The sequence below is a fragment of the Acanthaster planci genome, linkage group LG09 (genome assembly GCF_054643075.1).
Source record: "Acanthaster planci isolate LZ-2023a linkage group LG09, COTS_SCS, whole genome shotgun sequence".
NCBI lineage: Eukaryota > Metazoa > Echinodermata > Asteroidea > Valvatida > Acanthasteridae > Acanthaster > Acanthaster planci.
Window position 1 is genome coordinate 19,767,316 of NC_141785.1, and position 18,495 is coordinate 19,785,810.

The window sequence follows — 18,495 nt, forward strand, 5'->3', positions numbered from 1 at the left end:
CTGAGGGGAGTTCGCTTAATACACGAAATGGTTTTTGACATCGTCATTACAATGCCACATACAATTGCTTCAGTGCCTGTTAATATACAAAGTTACTTGAGTAAAACAAGTCATGTCTGAAGACAATAAATCCTGACACCATGTCAGTTTGTCATGTAGCTTAATTAAAAGCAGGCTCTGCGGAAGTTGTTTCCATCTTTTGAATAATTTGCATCTTGACCGTTGTTAGTGATTTGATAAAACAGCTGCCAGGTATTGAGAGTTCTATGAAGGAGGCTGGTCAGACCATTGTCACACCGCTGATCAGTTTGGACACACCGGGAAAAGCCACTGTTGAAGTGGTCATTCTTGCTGACCCGGTAAGTTAATTGCTTGGCTTTTCACCTTTTTGGGGTCAAGGAGACTCTGTTTCTAAATACCTGAATTCGTTTTATCATCATTAAAGATTATGTATTCTTACAAATCATGAGTGTTACAGTCAAAGTTTAATTTGTCTTCTGCACAGTTTCTTCAAATAGGTGACCGAGACCAACGATAAGGTGCCATCTCAGTTTTGAAACAGTTTGTTTTGATGCCAATCAAATTAAGTGTTTACCCTCCAAACTCTATTTTAAAAACTGTAACAAAAACTTCTCCTTTTTTTTACCACTTTTGAAAATTATTTACAAATTAACCCAAAAGTGGGTCTTCAGATGTTCTTAATTTCTGAAATGTTTGCAATTTGTAGCTTTATAGGCAGTGGTTAATGTTTAAAAAATTGTCCAAATTAAGCGGTGCCTCTTAATACAAAAGGTTACTCTTACTACATGTAATATCAATTTCAGGATGGCCTAGAGATCTGTTTTGTTGGGGATGAAGCTTTCCGGGAACTTTCACAAGTCGACCCCAAAGCCGACCAACTGCTGGATGAAGTAAGATAATTTTGATGACTTTATTGGCTTTTTATTAATTTAATTCATGTTTACTCCAAGTAGCCTGCTCCGTGGTTTGGCATTTGTTGTGATTTAGCTGAGAGTAACTAAGGAAGGAATTTTCAGTTTTTGAAGTCAGCAGAAAAGTATGGAACACTAGTCCATCTACACAATGGGGTAGGGATTGGAAAACTCAACCCACCGACAGGATAGCCTTGACAGGGACAGATGTAGGTTGGGGAGGTGGGGCTAAAGACAGGGGCTCTGTTTGTTGGCCTAGATGTCTTATTTCTTTGTGCTCATGTTGAACACATCTTCGACCTAATTTCTTTGTACAAATCTTTCTAATAGGCAATCAAGGCAGACAAGAGTGATGAGTATTTCGCAAAGCATCCAGAGAGGAAAGGAGTGGCTAAGTAAAGGAGCTCGGTCATTTTTTATTTTATTTTCCTGTTATAGCTATCTTGAAATTTGATTGTATTATGAGAAATTAAACTTTGTCCAGTTAAGTTTTATTGATACTTTGAGGGTCCATTGTGTGCCGCTCATTAGAAAAATTGCAAAGCCATTTCATTTGTAAAGAGATGGAAATTGGAGAAGGCAAAAAGAAAGAAACAAAAAAAAAAAACACAGGGTAAAAAGAGACAGACAAAATTGATGATATTGGTCATCTTAACTTGTCATCATGCTGCACCTCTAGAGGGCAGTATAATGGTTTGGAAGAAGACAGAACTGTTGACAGATGAATGTAGACAGAGTCGTATTGGGTACAAAATGGCTCCTCGATGAAAAAGTAGGAGTGAGATAAGTGCATACGGTGATTGTTGGATCAAGGAAGCCATTTTGTGTCCAGGTTTCAGTATTGACTCACGGTTGCAGCTGTGATGCTGCTGCAGAAACCACAATATCTTGACCTGCCCAGGGACAGAAATGGTAGATATTGCAATAAGGGACTGTTTACATTCATTTTTAAACATTTTTTTTTTGATTCACTTATTGATTGATTGATTGATTTGATTGGTCTGTTTTCCTTTGTCGCACACAGTTTGTCAATAATGGGGTTTGTAATGCATTCCTTTGCCCCATTTTTTTTGCAGTTTCATTTAATTTGATTCTGTGGTAAAACTTACAATTACATCTGGATTGTTTTTGTAGATTATTAATACTAATTACCCTTTCATACTTTCATATTTGACTTCCACGTATTTTGGGAATCAATGCAGAAATGGCATACATCATCTCGCTTATTATTTGCTTTGCATTTTTAGTTAACTTTACTCGTCAAAAACCATAACCAGTTTCTTGTAGCGACATATTTTTCTGCAGACACAAGGGAAGTTAAAGGGTTGTATTGTATTCAAACCATCCAGAAGAAAATAGCTGGAAAGTATTTTTGAAAATCAAAGGGGCTTAGTTATTTCTCAGAGCAACTTTTCTCAAACAAGTAAGCTTAACACCCAAAACAACACTTTAAATGTAATTTTATAAATTACCCAAAGAAACCAATTTTTATATTGATTGTTGTTTGAATGAAGCGGCTACTGAATTATATATTTCCATTAACACCAACAGAATTCATAATAACCCTTTCCTTCCCCTGTGTAATGATATATTCATGTCTTTTGAACTTGGCTGCATTTTAAATCGTAGAATTACTTCAACAGATATCATGAAGCCTTGTGATCGTATTTGTTTGCCTTAGTCAATGAATAAATGATTCCATGTACATTGCATTACAAGCTCCTGCCTGTTGTGTGAGTCTGTATCGTAGGGAATTAGGGGAATTGAAGAGCTTGGAGGTAATATTGCAGTTTTCCTCCTATGATTTTTTTTTGGGGGGGACCTACGTGTCTGTGTTCAGCTGGAACTTTAAAAATAGTGAAGCAATTAAAACCTTTTTTCAACAATGTGCATGTTTGTGCAAATGAAAAGAAAAAAGGAAAGGGAAAAGAAAAGGAGAGCTCCACATGCATGGACCATTTTGCAGTGAGAGATTTGAAAAAGAAATCCTGGGTTTTTTTTTTCTATGTGCGCTGAACATTTTTGCCTGAAATACTGTGAACACGCCTCTTAAAATACACTTTGATTAATACGATTAAACGTGTGGCTCGTGTCGCATGGCTAAACCCCACGATTGTATGTTCAATCTACACGTTTAATAAGATCAAAAACCTCTCTTGTCGATGGTGCTGGTACCTTGTATCCACTGCCTGTCTTTAAACAATGAACAAAACCGCACTGGGCAGGTATCAGTCTGTACTATTATAATTTGCCCCGTGTGCACATAGTACACATAATACGACGAACACATACGCTAGGCTGTCATTTGTGTGGCTGTGAAGTGCTAAATTTTGTCCGTCCAAAAGCCTCTTGAATTTTGTCAGATCGCTGGCTTGCGTCACTGGTGTCTAGCACATTCGTAGAATTTATCCTGTTTCAGTGTTTGGAGGCGTGTCAACATTTGCTTGTGAGTATATTTTACGATATTTGCTTTTTTCTTTAAATTTGTGTAGGCACAACATTGGTGATCAGACGTCATTGCACTCCAATTGCAGTAATCAGCTGTCTGAGTGTTCAGCGCAATCTTGAAACTTGCACAAAATCATTGTATTCCATCCTGAATTGATTTGCCTTTGACTAAAATCCATTCAAAGGATAATCAACTCAGGAAGGGGGAGTACAATCAAATTGAGAGTCTAGATTGCGCGCGCTGAATATCATGCGTGTGACATAAAATGCAGCCCAGCCCCAGGCACTCTGGCACCAGAGACTAGTGTGGCCCAAATATTGCTGCACTGTACATGTACATGTACACTGTAGTGGGCCTAGTATAACACTAGTCCAAGTAACTTGAACCATACTTGGACTCTACAAATCGCCTTTTTAAACATAGGCCTATTCAAATGTTTAAAAAGGGGATTCATAGAGTCAAGTTACTCAGACCATGCTCAGACTAGTATAACACGTATTAAGACATTGTTAGGCCTGCTAGAAAAGCTAGATATTGCTTAGTCCAAGTAACTTGGACCCTATAAATCGCCTTTTTTAACACTTAGACATGGTTGGGCAATAGTGGGATCCAAGTACCTTCCATAGGCGTTTATGGCATTAGTCCGCTGACGACTGATTCCTGAGCGCTACAATGTCCAGTGTACAGTTTGTATGTGATCACAGCTACTTGACATACGGCGCTCAGGAATCAGTCATTGGCGTGCATATGCCGACTTGGCATGCTTTTTGTGAATGGTCCGTTAGAGGCCAGTGCACCGTGACATCGTCTCCAGGACATTAACATACAGTTCAAATCACTATTTGAACAAGATGGCATCATCACACTCGACGATGAGACCGTTTCCGATTTAATGAGGAAATTTATCTTTTCTTCCCTAAAGTGAGTAAACCTTATCATCATTATTGGAATCTCCAATTCTCACTTGACCCTAAGCCGAGTGCATTTAAGACAGTTTAAAGATCATTTTGGAGGTGAATTCAGAGGATTTTGACTCGGTACGAGCTATCGATATTTTGAGAGAATGAATTAATGGAAGCAAAAGCCTCTGGAAGGTACTTGGACCCTACTATCGCCTGACCATGTCCAAATGTTAAAAAAGCCAATTTGTAAGGTCCAACTTACTTGGACTAAATATTGCTAGACAGTGTGTTGTTCTAGGCCTTGGCCCGGACTTGTCAGGTTTTTCAATGTGCATGGTCTCTCTATTTTACTGCATGATTTTAGCCACTTCCACCATCAGCCAATCACCTGTTTTTCTAATTCACAGTTGTGGAAGATTGTTTTATTTAAGTTACTGCAGGAAAAAGTAGGTGGGGTACATGTACATGTATGTATATCAAGTAGAATTCTTTCCAAAGGAAGTAAAGTTGGAGATTACGTGGAGGTTAAGAATTACATGTACGGATACGGACATCACTAATTTTCACGTGCAGTGGTTTACTAGCCATCAACAAGTGATAACGTGCCCCCAAATTTTGCTGGGGAAATGTTGAAATATTCACTTAGAAATCACCCAGAACTTTTCAGACCATGGGGTTCGTGCACAGGATATCAAGTGATGTCCGAATATAGAACTCTTTCCACTCGGAGAATCGACCAACTGCGCTGAGCGATTGTGATGAGAAAATGAGAAAGATAACAGAACTGAGAATATATGTCAGGATATGAAAATGTTCCAGGGAAGAAATGGGCCAGCATGTAACAATTGTTTCCAACAACAATGGCCAGTACAAAAAGCCAAAAACAAAAAAGTAATGCACCAACTTACATTGTACATAAGTTGATTATGGTACACATGCATGACTTGTTACATGTACATGTACTTGCAAGACAGAAGTGAATTCAAAGTCAGATGAAAGACTGGTGATTCAAAGAAAGGGAAAAAAAATCTTAGAACTTAATTCAATTTCCAAATGGATTGTCAAAACACCACAACAAACCAGACTTGATTGCAAGGAAATACCTGCCAAATGTACAGTGTGGCGTAGATACATGTGCATGTATAAACAACTGGAACAAAAAGCTAAACAAAAAGTAGTTGAAACACATAATTGTTAATTTGAAAAAAAAAAGAAGGAAGAAATGCAGAGAGCAAATCACACAAGTCTCATTTTTTATTGTGAAATATGTGTACGCATCAGGTTTAAGAATCTGAAAGATTTCTCATACAAAGGCGCATTTCATTAACCCTGTCGTAGATGTATAGTGTAAACTTTACTCCGTACAATAGTACTGATACATTGATACCTCTACGTAAGATAATTATTCTGTAGGTTAAATAAAAAACATTGTGACTTTCCTAAAGGGGTGATTTAAGAAAATGTCAAAGACCGCACATGTCCATACATGCACTTTAGTATTTAATTTTCATCAGCTGAAGTGTCAAGCTGACTCCTTCGTGGGAAAATAACCTATGGGTGTTTCCTAATAACCAACCCTTTGCTCAGTTCGGAAGCTGATTAACGTGGATGAAAGGATAAAAATGTTAAATCTTTTGACAAGATTACAACAGAAGTCACTTTGCAAATGAGAACCTGCGACACAGTCTGTTTTGTTTATCCAAACCTGGAATGCATTTGTTAATAACTCCTGGCGGCAGCCCAATATGTTTTGCTGTACCTACCGACGCACGTACAAACCGGTACGTGTTCGTGTACCATACTTTTGTACATGTATTATATTGATCGTTTGCCATATTTCTGCAGAAGAGAGAGGTCCACACACACAGGAATGGAATTATTTACTCCGTAGGTTCTTATCTTCTGCTTCATGTAGCAAGGCAGTGTAACGGTAACCATAGCGTCAGCAGAGCGAGTGTGAGAAGCTGTAATTTATCTTAGCTATTTATGGGGCTTCAGTGTACTATTTATCAGAGTCTCTGCTGTAAATGTTGACGCGTTGCAGAATTCCGGAGCTCTATCAACTGCCATCGTCGCTGAAGGGCAAATATCCACAAATTTTTACGGTAATCCGTAGCAGTTGGTGAGAGACAAAGTGTATTATAATTTAGCACTGGATTGAAAAAGTACATGTGTTTGGCTTCAATTGTGCGTTTACATACATGTGTACATGTACATTGTACATGTCCATGTACACGTATACACCTGAATTGTTGGCTGCTGTTTAACATTTGCCAGCAGGAACCTTGTGCAGACACAGTGTGAAGTCAGTTTGATTTTATATGTGCCCAAAAGTAAACCACATACTTTTCATGAAATAATTTAATCCACTTTTTGTAAAAAATAACTTGGCTACCGGTAGGTAAAGGTTTGATTGAGGAACTTACATGTACATGTACCGATACATACATGTACATGTATTTGAGACAACTACCGTGCATACATAAACAGGTGCATATATCTTTTGGTACTAGGTTGTTATTTTTCAGTTTATACTCTTCTGGGTCCGGCATTCTTTATTTTGTCAGCTTTGCAATAATATGTAATTTGAGAAAAAAGTAAATTGTGGGACTTAAAGATTTTCACAATATTCCTTACCTGTGGGTACCTGTACAGGTCAGATCACGTAGAGGTACAGTGGCAAGTTACGTACGGCATGTGCATCGGTACATGTGCCATACAGTATTATGTTGATGATACCATATATGGACAGTGAATATGGAAAAATACATTTATACAGTACCTGTACGCCACGTACTGCTATAAAAACTACATTTACAGTATTCCCTTATAAACCATGCTAAAACTTAACCATCTCAGATGCTTGTAAAGTGGAGAGAGGGAGGCATCGGTTTCATGCACAGTGGAGAAGTATCCAGGAAGCTTCCTGGCCAGACATTGTAAGGAGAGATTATAATTGCATTGCACTTAGACGGTTATGATTACAAAGATTGTGCCTCTGCCCAAAGAGTGCGTGGCGATTTCCTCACCACGCTTACTGTAGTCTGCTCTACCAGTACACGTTCATCATTAAATGCGGACATGTGGATGTGTGGACATGTTGGTACTTTTCCAATTTCCTGGGGTAATTTGTTGAGCCAAAGTGCTGTCCGTCTGACTGTAATTAAACACCATGAAAAGTACAAGACAATGCAACCACATTGACAAGTATATAGGGCACCACAGCTTACATAAACAGGGGTTGAATTACATACTGTATGATTCAACCCTTGAATTGTGCTTGTAGAAAACCCACAGCAGTGTGGCACATGGATAGTATTTCATGGTTGCAAATATGGTTTTTGGTGCTACTTACATGTACAATTTCACTGGAATTGTGGTTTGCAATGAACCATAAATAAGCCAGGCTGCATGTACATGTAGACACTTGCGGCAGCTGAACCATGCCAAATTTTGAATATTGGGTTCATCATTATTTAAGCAGCTCAACTGAGAAATGAATTTGGGACTTCATTGAAGAAATGGATTCCACTTAGCTTTTAGGTGCATGTAGAGCATGATCAACTTGCTTCATGGTGTCATGTGTAATGGAGCAGGTAACTTTGTTTTAACTTGTCAGGTAAAAAACAAAATTACATCTACATTCGTTCTATCATTCTATCATTAAGTGGTGGATTTGAAAATACATGTACAGTAAGTTCCATGCACAGGTGTCCACAAATTTCCCATCATGCATTTCAAAACAGCTTGATACAGGAATAGGTGATTTCTTCTTGGGAGTACATGTCCTCCGGTTTTGAATTGCCCCTATTATGGTGATTTACATGTACCAGGACATGTATATTAAAATATTGAAAGAAACTCCTTTTTTGGAAAGACCGGAGTAATGTTTCATGTACATGTAAGTGGTCAGTGGAATTTATAAGCTATACATGTATACATGTACTGTACACATTCATGTATACATGTACATCCAGACATGACACAGCATATTACACTTGTAAGTGCTGACGTACACAACTGCATTTTGTAATTTTTCAAAGTGAATCCCCCTTGTCAGCCACCCAACCTCTGGGTGCCAAAACAAGATTGATTACCAAGAGAGGTTTACAGGTACCGGCACCATGCATAGACGGCTCACTGGGTTATTACTTTTGCAGATTTTGCGGGTGAATTTCTGTCTGCAAGCGTAGTGCATGTCAGGCCACATACTTGTGCTGGGTAGACCTATCACAGATAACATAAAATGGGACTGCAGTGTGGAAGATAGTTTTCATGTCAATGTAGCACTTTAATTTTTCAATACAGTAAGGGTTTATTTACAGCAGAACACACATGGCCGTTCACACCTGATGTGTTGCTTACTAAATGGGATACTGTATTCATTGCCCTCTACACAGTAATTAAGTCTATTTGAAAGCAATACTTGGTATAAATTTAAGTTCCCAGCAAGCAAGGATCATCATTATTCTCAAAGGTCACACCCAAAATTATGTTGACAATTTTCTCTCCTGTTTCCAGATTCCACTTTGGCAACTGCTCCCAGGTGGTTTGCAGAATTTCCCTACCTGTCTTTCTACATATTTGAACGTTCATGCCCATAAACGGTGCCGCTACTAACATGGGAGAATTTGTTGGCGGGAGCGCGGTGGATCGGTGGACTTGCCCAAACGACAGACAGCTTGCCCTCCGGGCGAAGTGAGTATTTGAGTAGAAACTTCAGCTTAACTTTTCCCAGGCCATTTTCTCTGCAACCTACACATGTCCAAGTACAATAGTAGGTTATCGATCTGAGATAAGAATCCATCATGAAAATGGGGTGATCAGTATGCTGTGATATGACTAGCTTGATGGATAGCCAATCCAAAAATACTTATCTTGACAGATTTACGGACATTTTCTCGGATTTTTCTACATAAGCCATGTAAGCATTGCCAGCTGTCTTCATGGATGATCTCAAACTCATTCTGAATAAAACTAATATTGCACTTTATAAAAAGTTCAGTTGAAATGTAAATCAAGAGCTGATATCTTTAAAGTGAGCAAACTCAGACAGTTTCCTCTCTTTTCTTGCAGTGGCCCAATGCTCAAAATCCACAATCAAACACAAAGGATTAATTCACTGTGTCAAATAAGTCTCGTACAGACGATTGTGCTTGTTTCAAAAGTTATGACCTTTTCTGGCACATTTTAAAGTACATGTACCTTCTACATTCTTCCAGTTAAAATGAGGGAGTTGTGTCAAATCAATTATTCATCCTAATTTGAACACCTATCGCTAAACGCGGGGGGGGATGTGACACGTTAGGTCATGTTTGTAATTTATTTTTTCTCTTCTCCTTGAAGGCTGGGTTCCGGGTGGTCCTTCCACACCTCTGCTAGCAAATACAAGAAAAGTGACACGTTGAGCAGGGAAGAACAGGAGACCATCTTGGGTGTGATTGAGAGAGCGGACAAATTGGAAGTGGCAGAACAGGAAAGAATAGGGTAAGACCGTCAGGAGCCCCTGAACAAAAGCAGGTGTGGAGGGTTTGTGGTTGTCAGGTTAGGTGGCGATGCGTGGACATTGCTGTGATGCAAGATGTGTGCATTGCGTCTTGAAATTGTGTTTCAGAGTAGAGAGATCGTAGCAACAGCTTAAGAATGTGGGAGTTACATGTACAGTTTGGATGCTGAGAAAACATGGAGGTAAAAAGATTAAGATAGCTGCGGCTACAAGCATGAGGAAAAGGATGTTGTGGCAAATTTACAAAACAAGTGAATTCACCAATATGGACAAATAACATCACTGTTATTGATTTAATAACTTCATCCTTTTAAATTTATTCACTTAAGGATTTTTTCTTAATCTACTTAAACCCAACACTGAACTTACCCATTTGAAAATTGCACTAAATGGGACAATGGATCTACATGTACATGTATATGTACATCCTTGGTCCATTAAAATCAAATGAAATACCAGGCGTTGGATTTTGGCAGATTCAGAGGGGTTTGGGATGGTAACCTTTTGACTATATATCCCTGATTTATTGTATGCCAGTAATACTGTTCATTGGTAATTGCCCATAAGAAAGAGTTTTAAGCCGTAAAGCAATATAAATGTAAGTCAGCCTCAGATACATGTACGTAGACTCATTGCCTCGATGGCTGATTTCTAGGTTATTTACACAGTGGTTTATTACGGACAAAGTGACGATCCAGGAGGCTTAGCGTTGCTCAGCCAACACAATTACGTTAAGTGTGGAAACAGATTATTTCACTGCAGCGCGGAGCGTGTACCACATGCAGCCCAGGCCCTAGACAGCGCCGGCCGCAATAATGCCGTAATGGACTGCACTAATGGCCTTAATGGGAGAGGCTCATATAACAGTGTGTTGAAACTTGGCTTCTAGGAAGATCACTTGGTGTGATCTTTATAATAGACTGTGTTGGGCAAGAGATCACGTGGTGTTGGGCCATTTTGTTCAGGTTTGATCTTTCACCAGCAGTGGCAGAATTAAAATCTGATTTTTGCATTTTTACCTGTGGACTTCTTGTTCTTATTTTGTACCTAGATTTTTTCCTTTTTGCATTGTCTTTGTAATAAAGTTCTTAAAATACAATATACAGTGTATATCTGTGACTTCATTTGAAAAAAAAGATACATTGTTCTGATTATGAAATTTCAGAGAAATTTAAATTGAAAATTCCCAGGTTATTGCTAAAAATTATTTGAGTTCAAAGAGTATGACACAGAAATGGTAAAATTTATACAACATAAAAGTTCTACAAGAACCACTGATAATTAGAATATTTAAACAGATTTGTAACATTTATCATCCATTGGGTTAAATTAGTATTCATTTCTTGAATTTCTAGTACATCATTGGTCTAATCAAGACATTCTAATTCGTTTTTTCAGTGCAACAAGGCCATATCTCGTGTACAAAACGAATTCGGACATGTGTACATTGTAGAAATGATGCTGCCATAATGTATCAGCAGCAGCAGAAAAGTTGAAGACATAACTTTACATCCAGCGAATTTTGTAAAAGACGCCATGAAAACCATCCATGGTAACCACGGCCAAATTGCTGCTAACGTGAGAAAGACTCAGTACCATGGTTGTGGAAGAAAATGGTTGTCCCGTACATCCATTTTGGCAAACTCTTGTAATGTTTTTTTGGAAGGCAGGATGTTTCCAGAGATTGATTGTACTTGTAAGTGATTACTTGTTTGCATAGAAAGTCCTCCTGCGTGCAATGATGTCATGTTGTGATGCATTGGTATTCCTGGCTGTATTGGAGTGCGCTGAGAAAGGACCACTCACCCAACATGCTAAATGCCGTGTTTGTCCTGGCCACAAACATCCCTGCCAAAACACGTGGCTCATCAATCGGTGGTTGCTTAGCAGCAGACTGCATCCGTTACCATGAATGGACCGTCTGGTAGAGGATATTGGACATTGATTTGTTCCTGAATGTACATGAAAAACAAAAGCCTACATATAGGCCCTCGTTCTTTCTTCTTGTAAAATCTGTGGTTGATTAAAAAAAAAGAAGCAATTGCCAAAGGTGACTTTTACAGTTCCACATTACATGTATATCCCTAGCAGCATCAATGTGTAAACATCTCACCAGAGGGTTTATGTGTGCAGTTAATAAAATCTTTATTTCACAGACATGTAGTATTTGCATGTACATGTGTATATAAGTGTACCTTGAGGGAAGACAATCAGCACTGTGTCTACATCATAACGTGAATCATTCATTGCAGCCAGCACCCTATACATACATACATACATACATACATACATACATACATACATACATACATACATACATACATACATACATACATACATACATACATACATACATACATGTATACATGTACACGTGCATGTTTGTTATCTGTGCATGTACTGTACATTTACTGGTATGTATGCATTTTGACCTGGTGAAGTTGGCTTGAAGAAATTTATCATTTGCAGAAATTCTGGAAGACTTCTATTTGCACTTGTACATGCAAGAAGAGGATTGTTTCATTTTGTTTCATAGGGGTCTGCTATACAACAATGGAAACAGTGTTTGCAAAAAATATCACATTGGTCAAGTTCTTTACAAGCAAAAGGAAACATGTTTATAATGAACTAAAGAGTGCACCCCAAAATAGATTTCTAAACAAAGATTGTTTATCCCAGATTTATGCAGTGACCTTTGTATATGCTCCTTTCATTTACAAATGCAGCGTTTCAAAAGAAAAAATGATTTTTTATAAAAAGTTTGTATCTCTTTATCACAAAGTGAAAGGGTTATCACTTTTACTCTTTTCTATCATTTGGTTCGGTTTGATTTGGTTTATTTCCATACATTATAATTAGAACATAAAGAAGCAATGCTATTACAGAATGAAATAATAGATGATGAATGGCGGATACCAGACAGAAAGCGAAACGCTTATTCATGGCCTGGTTCCTTGTTTGTTAGAATAAAATCCAAATTAGGCTATAATTACTAAATACAGAAGAGAAAATAAAGAGAGTAAGAAGGGACAGATGAACGTTAGATTTAGCAACATTTTCTCTGTCATAACATCATAGGAATGATACAATTCTAGACATGACTGTTTCATTATTAATGTTATAAATGCACAGTAGAAATGTCATACGTCCACAAAATACATGTACAATACAGGGTAGACATGGTAGATAAACTATATTACACTGGAAAGGAGGAACTTCTTCAAGTACTTTTCAAAACCATGTATACTTCAAAAGTATGGTATTGGGGTGATTTTCATCCCAGAGCAAAGGACCTTGATGTCGAACTGTATTAAGAAACATTGTAGTTCTTGCCTTTGCAATATGAAACTTGGCTGCTGACCTAATATTACATGAGTGGACTTCAGTGTTCATCAGAAACAATGATTTGGTTGAAATGATTCCAAAGAGAAAACTTTTGATGTGTGAGATCAGTGGTCTTACATAATAAACAAGAAATTGTCAGCCTGCGTATAACAGTACTGTACATGTACGTTTACAACATTTTCAGTCAGTGGGTAGTCACGGTGTACGCACGCACATAAACCAGTAAGAGCCATGAAACTAGAGTCAGCACGTTTTATCCTACCGTAGCTCAGGGCACAGTGTGCCAATTTACCAGTTTGCCAAACTCATGTAGAATTCATGATAGGCTGCCCCACATAATAACAGATTAGGCCCACCGTAAGAAGGTACACATGTACATGTGCATATTCTTCATGTGTTGGCCACAGCTCAAAATCCACTTCAATATTACAAATAACATCAACAGAAGATACCTCTGTCCGTGTACAGTACTGTAACATGCACACATGGATGACATCGTGATACCGGTAGTTCAGATCTTGAATTGTTTTGGCTTCGTTCCTTCTGTCTTTGTGCCATCGTGGAGACATGCTCTGTCTGCAGATCTAATTGTTTTTATTGAGAGCCCTTAAGTGAAATGGAAATCGCCGATGTGGAGAAAAGACATCACCCATCTGCATGGTAATATGTGGAAGGATCACAGTGTTGCCTGGGGATGGGAACTAATGAGCTTACTTTGATGTATCACTAGGCCTGTACTGTTAAGGGGACACGTTGGTTTCAAATCTCGCAAAGCATACAAGATTTAGGCTTTTTCGCAAATGATTGATTTTTGTTGACAGATGTACATGTCATGTGCAACTGTAATCTGGATATTTCACACAGAGGATGTGTTGAAAGCATGCAATGATGTTTATCTCCCCACTATACTGGTACCCTTCTGTATGTTCTGGTTATAGACATTATAAACACATGCGTACATGTGGCGTGTAATTTCCTCTCAGTTTTAAAGTTGTGTGCGTGGGTTGTCATGTTGCATTATGGAGGTTTTCTTTGTTTATGTATACACTATACATGTACTTCATGTTGCATCAATAACGATTACGTATTTCTGTGGGCCGTAAATATCTTGATTGTGTACAGGTACATCATGTTTAATTTGATTCACAAAGTCAGAATGGATTTTTTTAAAGTGGTATTCCATTTTGTCTGCTTGTACAGTAGGTGTTCCAATAAAGTGGTTGAATGCAATGTGTACGTTCACTAACAACTGGGCAAAATCAATAGTATAAATACATGCCTGTGCAGTTGGCCATTGAGTGCATGTATATTGTACATAAATATACATGTACACTACGGTGTGCACATACATGTACATGTATAAGCAGTGAAGTGCATAAATATGCACTGTATTTTAACAAATTTATATGGTATAGATTACATATAGTGAAGAGACTGTATGTACTGCACATATATACATGTATATATGTACCAAGACAGTTACCTTTAGGCACATGGGTAAATACACATATACAAAGTTTATGAACCAGTTTAAGTCCGCATAGGAGTCCATCAAACATACTAAGTACACATTTCCGTACAACTTTCCAAGCTTGCTAGTTCACATGTACTGCTAGTGTAGCTTAAATCCTGTTACATGCACACTTGTATTGTAATGTACAACTCTCACATTCTCACACCAGTATTTTCAACTACCGTAGCATGGCTGTTGCTTAAATATGTGCCAGAACTGTACCGTCATGGTCATGACCGTACATGTATTGGTTAATTTCAATTGTGCGGACTATTTCTTCTGCCTAATGTATGAAAACAGCGCATGTATACATGTACCAAAGTGACAATTAGCGTGAGAACCAATGCACGCTTGTACTCCATTCGTTTGTGTGGTATTTACTGTTAATGACAGCACACTTCAGTATCCTAAAGTGCTTACTATGGGTACGAACATGTAACTTGATATTGGTACATTGTGTACTCCGCAGATGTAGGCAGCTACATGTACATGTATGATAAATGGTATCTTTTCTTGCACACAATGGTACTTTATGCACTGACTCTTGTATATGGTTTGTGTATTATTTAGTATTGTGTTAATCTTGCCCATGACTACATACCAGTTGCTTATGTAAACAATGGCTTTGATTTATCTGTGAATTTGGTACAGGTTTTATGGATAGGTAGTAGTAGTAGAAACTCACTTGATCCACCAATTGGGGGATCTGATCCACCTTTTGCCAAATTGCCGGATCAGATCCCCCAATTGGTGGATCATATCCGACAATTGTGTGTAGTGGGTACACTAACCGTTATAAGGTTGATCAGGATCAGATCCACCTTTCTTGATCCTCTTCTGGAGCAGGATACAGATCCCCCAATTGGTGGATCAGATCCTGCAATTAGCGGGTCACGATCAGATGGGAACGCAAAAGGTGGATCTGATCCGGCAATTTGACCTGTCAACATCCATCCATGCACGAGTGGCGCAAAACATTTGCGGTCTGATGAACAAAGAAATAGAGATTTTGTCGTGTAGCTCATGTGAAATTTTTAATGTGCACAGCATGCACAAATAACAACTGCTGAACTACGGGCTAGTAAAGCATGTCACTACGCATGCGCGATGCGTGCCTAGCTCTTTCACAATTATCATTGCGCATTCGTCCATTTCTGAACTTTTTTCATTTGTGTATTCTTACTTGTTTTCCATCAAAACTAATTCCGTGTTAGCGTATAACCCGCAGCGTGTAAAAGAGGATCAAAAACGGAAACGGAACTTTCGGTCCGATTCAAGGTCGTCACGTCAGCAGAACTCCGCACCCAAAACGCCGCAAGGGTCACACGCATACCGCCCCAGCAGGCAACACTGCCCCAGCACGCAACACTGCCACAGAGCATGCGCTCAGCAAGCTAGCGCATGCGCAATACCAAACTCAGTGACCTTTCAGGCTTGACATGTCCCTGCGAAAAGGTGGATCAAGCGTAAGTGGGAACTCGACCTGCGGTTTTGTTGCAGTAAGATAACGATCACACCAAAATGCCTGATCAAGATCCACCTTTTCCCAATTCAAGTGGAAACGCACTGTAAGTTTGTAGTTACCACGCACATACGGAACAGAACAAATGAGCATTCATATACACGTACATGTATAGACACAAATGAATTGGTCACCATGGACATTTCATATTCCTTAATGTACACATGGATGGCTAAAAATACACCTCCCCGGTGTCCACACCCTTGCCATGCTCTTAGTAACAGGAGAAGAGGTGTTACTAATAGCCTCGGGGAGCCACTCGTAAAAGGCTCTCAAATTGTCCAAAAGGAGGTTATTCCAATATTTGCACGACCGGTACATGTACTCATTATAACATCTACATGTACATGTATGGCACAACTTTGCACCATCAATTGTTGTTCAGTCCAATGAATATCAGACGGATCTTTTTGAGTTAATTGCCATTAGTCTTGGGTATTAGGGAGTGAATAGGAGATATTGAAATCTGTATGCATGCTCTCAAAAAGGAATATTTAGCCTTGGGGGAGGGTGTATTTTGGAAGATTTTGGTGTATCATGCACATGGTTTTCTGATATTTACCGAGAATTTACCAACAGGAAGAACTGTCCTCACTGTAGCTATTATGCTACCGTGTATACTTGTAGCTTTTCGTGTGTCTCTGCATTTGAATTGAAAACCATGTTTGTTCCAGGATTATGGAAGCCTTAATCTTGGTGAAAAGAGGAACAATTTCGGGTTTTGGTTTAGAGACAGATCCCTTTTTTGTGGTCACCATTTGGCCAATAATTTGGTGTGAAAAGGATGTTACAACAGAGCCCATGGAAGCATTTTTTATTTTTGGTGTTTCTGTAGCCAGTGATTGGGAAATTCCACTCTGTATTTCAATCTCCAGTGCAATAAAAAGTTTCTGTGTGTTTGATTTCATTCCTCACAGCCGGCTCGTTGACAAATTAGAAAACATGAAGAAGAACGCATTGGGCAACGGTTCGGGGAAATGTGTCTTGTGTGGTGATGAGTTTGGTCTACTTGGTGCCTCTCCACTAACCTGCCATGATTGCTATAAGGTATGCCGAGCTGTAAGCGGAGAAAAAACTGCTTAACAAATTTTAGCGCTTTGCTATAAATCAGTGCGGTGAACCTGTGGCATACTTTTACTCGTAAACTGTATCAAAGTTATCGACTTACATTGCGGACCCAGACTCGAGTTGGACTCGAGTTGCAATATGTCTGGTCTCAATCCAGTTACAGTCTCCACACTGACACAGATGAAGAGCAGGTTGTGAAGCGAACAAGACATGGCAGAAATGCCAAACCATCAGGAAAACACTGGTAACGTGATGGGTACTTTCTGGCCTCCTCTTACTGAATTTTGTATGTGCCATGTAATATAAAAATAAAAATTCTCAAACCTTACAACTTCCCAGCTTTTAATTAAAAATGACCCAGTGTGTTTCCTCTCTTGCAGGCCGTGTGTACAAAGTGTGGGGTTGACACAACAAACAGTTTCAAGCATCCCATTTTGTTATGCAAAATATGCAGTGAGACCAGGGAGGTAGGTAGAAAAAAAAAAGACTGTAGTCCAAGCATAACCTCATGATCTCTCAGAAAAAAACTGTGACCAACTCAGGTGGCTGTGGCTAGGAGTAACACATGTTTATGGTAAGAAGTCACAGCCACTAGCCACTGGCTCCCGTATGTACATTGTGCATGTACCGGTATGCTGCTTTCAGCCTTAGCCACAGCATTAGGACACAGCCACAAAGTCAGAGGCCAGAGCTATGGTTAGGTCTATTGTCTGCTTGTCTCCATGTATTTCCGATGGAGTGAAAACCTAGACCTAGCTCTAGACAACAGATTCGGATGCAGCCAGAGATTGGCAACCACATGCTTGTTCCGTGTGACCTCTGATGTAAGGTCAGCTTGAAATAGTCTGTGCACATTACCAACAGGCTCTGTGTTGTTAAGAACTAGGCGAATTTACTAGCAGAGAAAGAACTGTTGTCATGACGCAAAGTGGCTGCAGCCGCTTGGCAATTACTTCCATTACGGTATGAGTTATCCTCAGCCACAGCAGAGGAATTTGGATGCTGCTTGATGTAAAATGCGAGATGACAAGGTAGATGAGGCCACATGAGGGGTTTCCTCTTCCATCCGCTGCTGGTGCATTCGAATTTTTACAACAAAAAGAAACTCGGGAAAAGCTGCAACTTGTGCGTCACATATTTTGTGCGCATTCAGTAAGAATTTTATCACCTAGATTATTTGTAGGTACGTGTGGGATTAACTGACAACAGATGCTTTCATGCGGTGTAATGAAGATGGTGATTCTGTACATTTGTCTTA

At 39.0% G+C, this 18,495-nt stretch overlaps 2 protein-coding genes across 6 annotated transcripts in view; both read left to right on the forward strand.

Annotated features, from left to right (window-relative positions):
* Positions 1-61: 61 nt before the first annotated feature.
* Positions 62-2,650, forward strand: glod4 (glyoxalase domain containing 4). The gene is made up of 3 exons (XM_087141684.1): positions 62-359; positions 825-911; positions 1,263-2,650. Exons 1-3 carry the CDS (start codon positions 267-269, stop codon positions 1,329-1,331), a joined length of 249 nt encoding a protein of 82 aa, XP_086997810.1. The 5' UTR covers positions 62-266; the 3' UTR covers positions 1,332-2,650.
* Positions 2,651-3,196: 546 nt separating this feature from the next.
* LOC110976599 (rabphilin-3A-like) overlaps positions 3,197-18,495 on the forward strand; it is a 48,876-nt gene continuing 33,577 nt past the window's right edge. For 2 of the 5 annotated variants that reach the window (XR_015426295.1, XM_022230020.2), the window contains exons 1-5: positions 3,197-3,378; positions 8,805-8,981; positions 9,630-9,770; positions 17,087-17,216; positions 17,618-17,704. Coding sequence is in view for 4 of the 5 variants with exons in the window: in XM_022230020.2 (XP_022085712.1) it covers positions 8,878-8,981; positions 9,630-9,770; positions 17,087-17,216; positions 17,618-17,704 (462 nt within the window). In the remaining variant the exon portion in view is untranslated. The remainder of the gene's footprint in view (positions 3,379-8,804; positions 8,982-9,629; positions 9,771-17,086; positions 17,217-17,617; positions 17,705-18,495) is intronic. The other 3 variants (XM_087140638.1, XM_022230023.2, XM_022230026.2) reach the window with 2 other exon arrangements.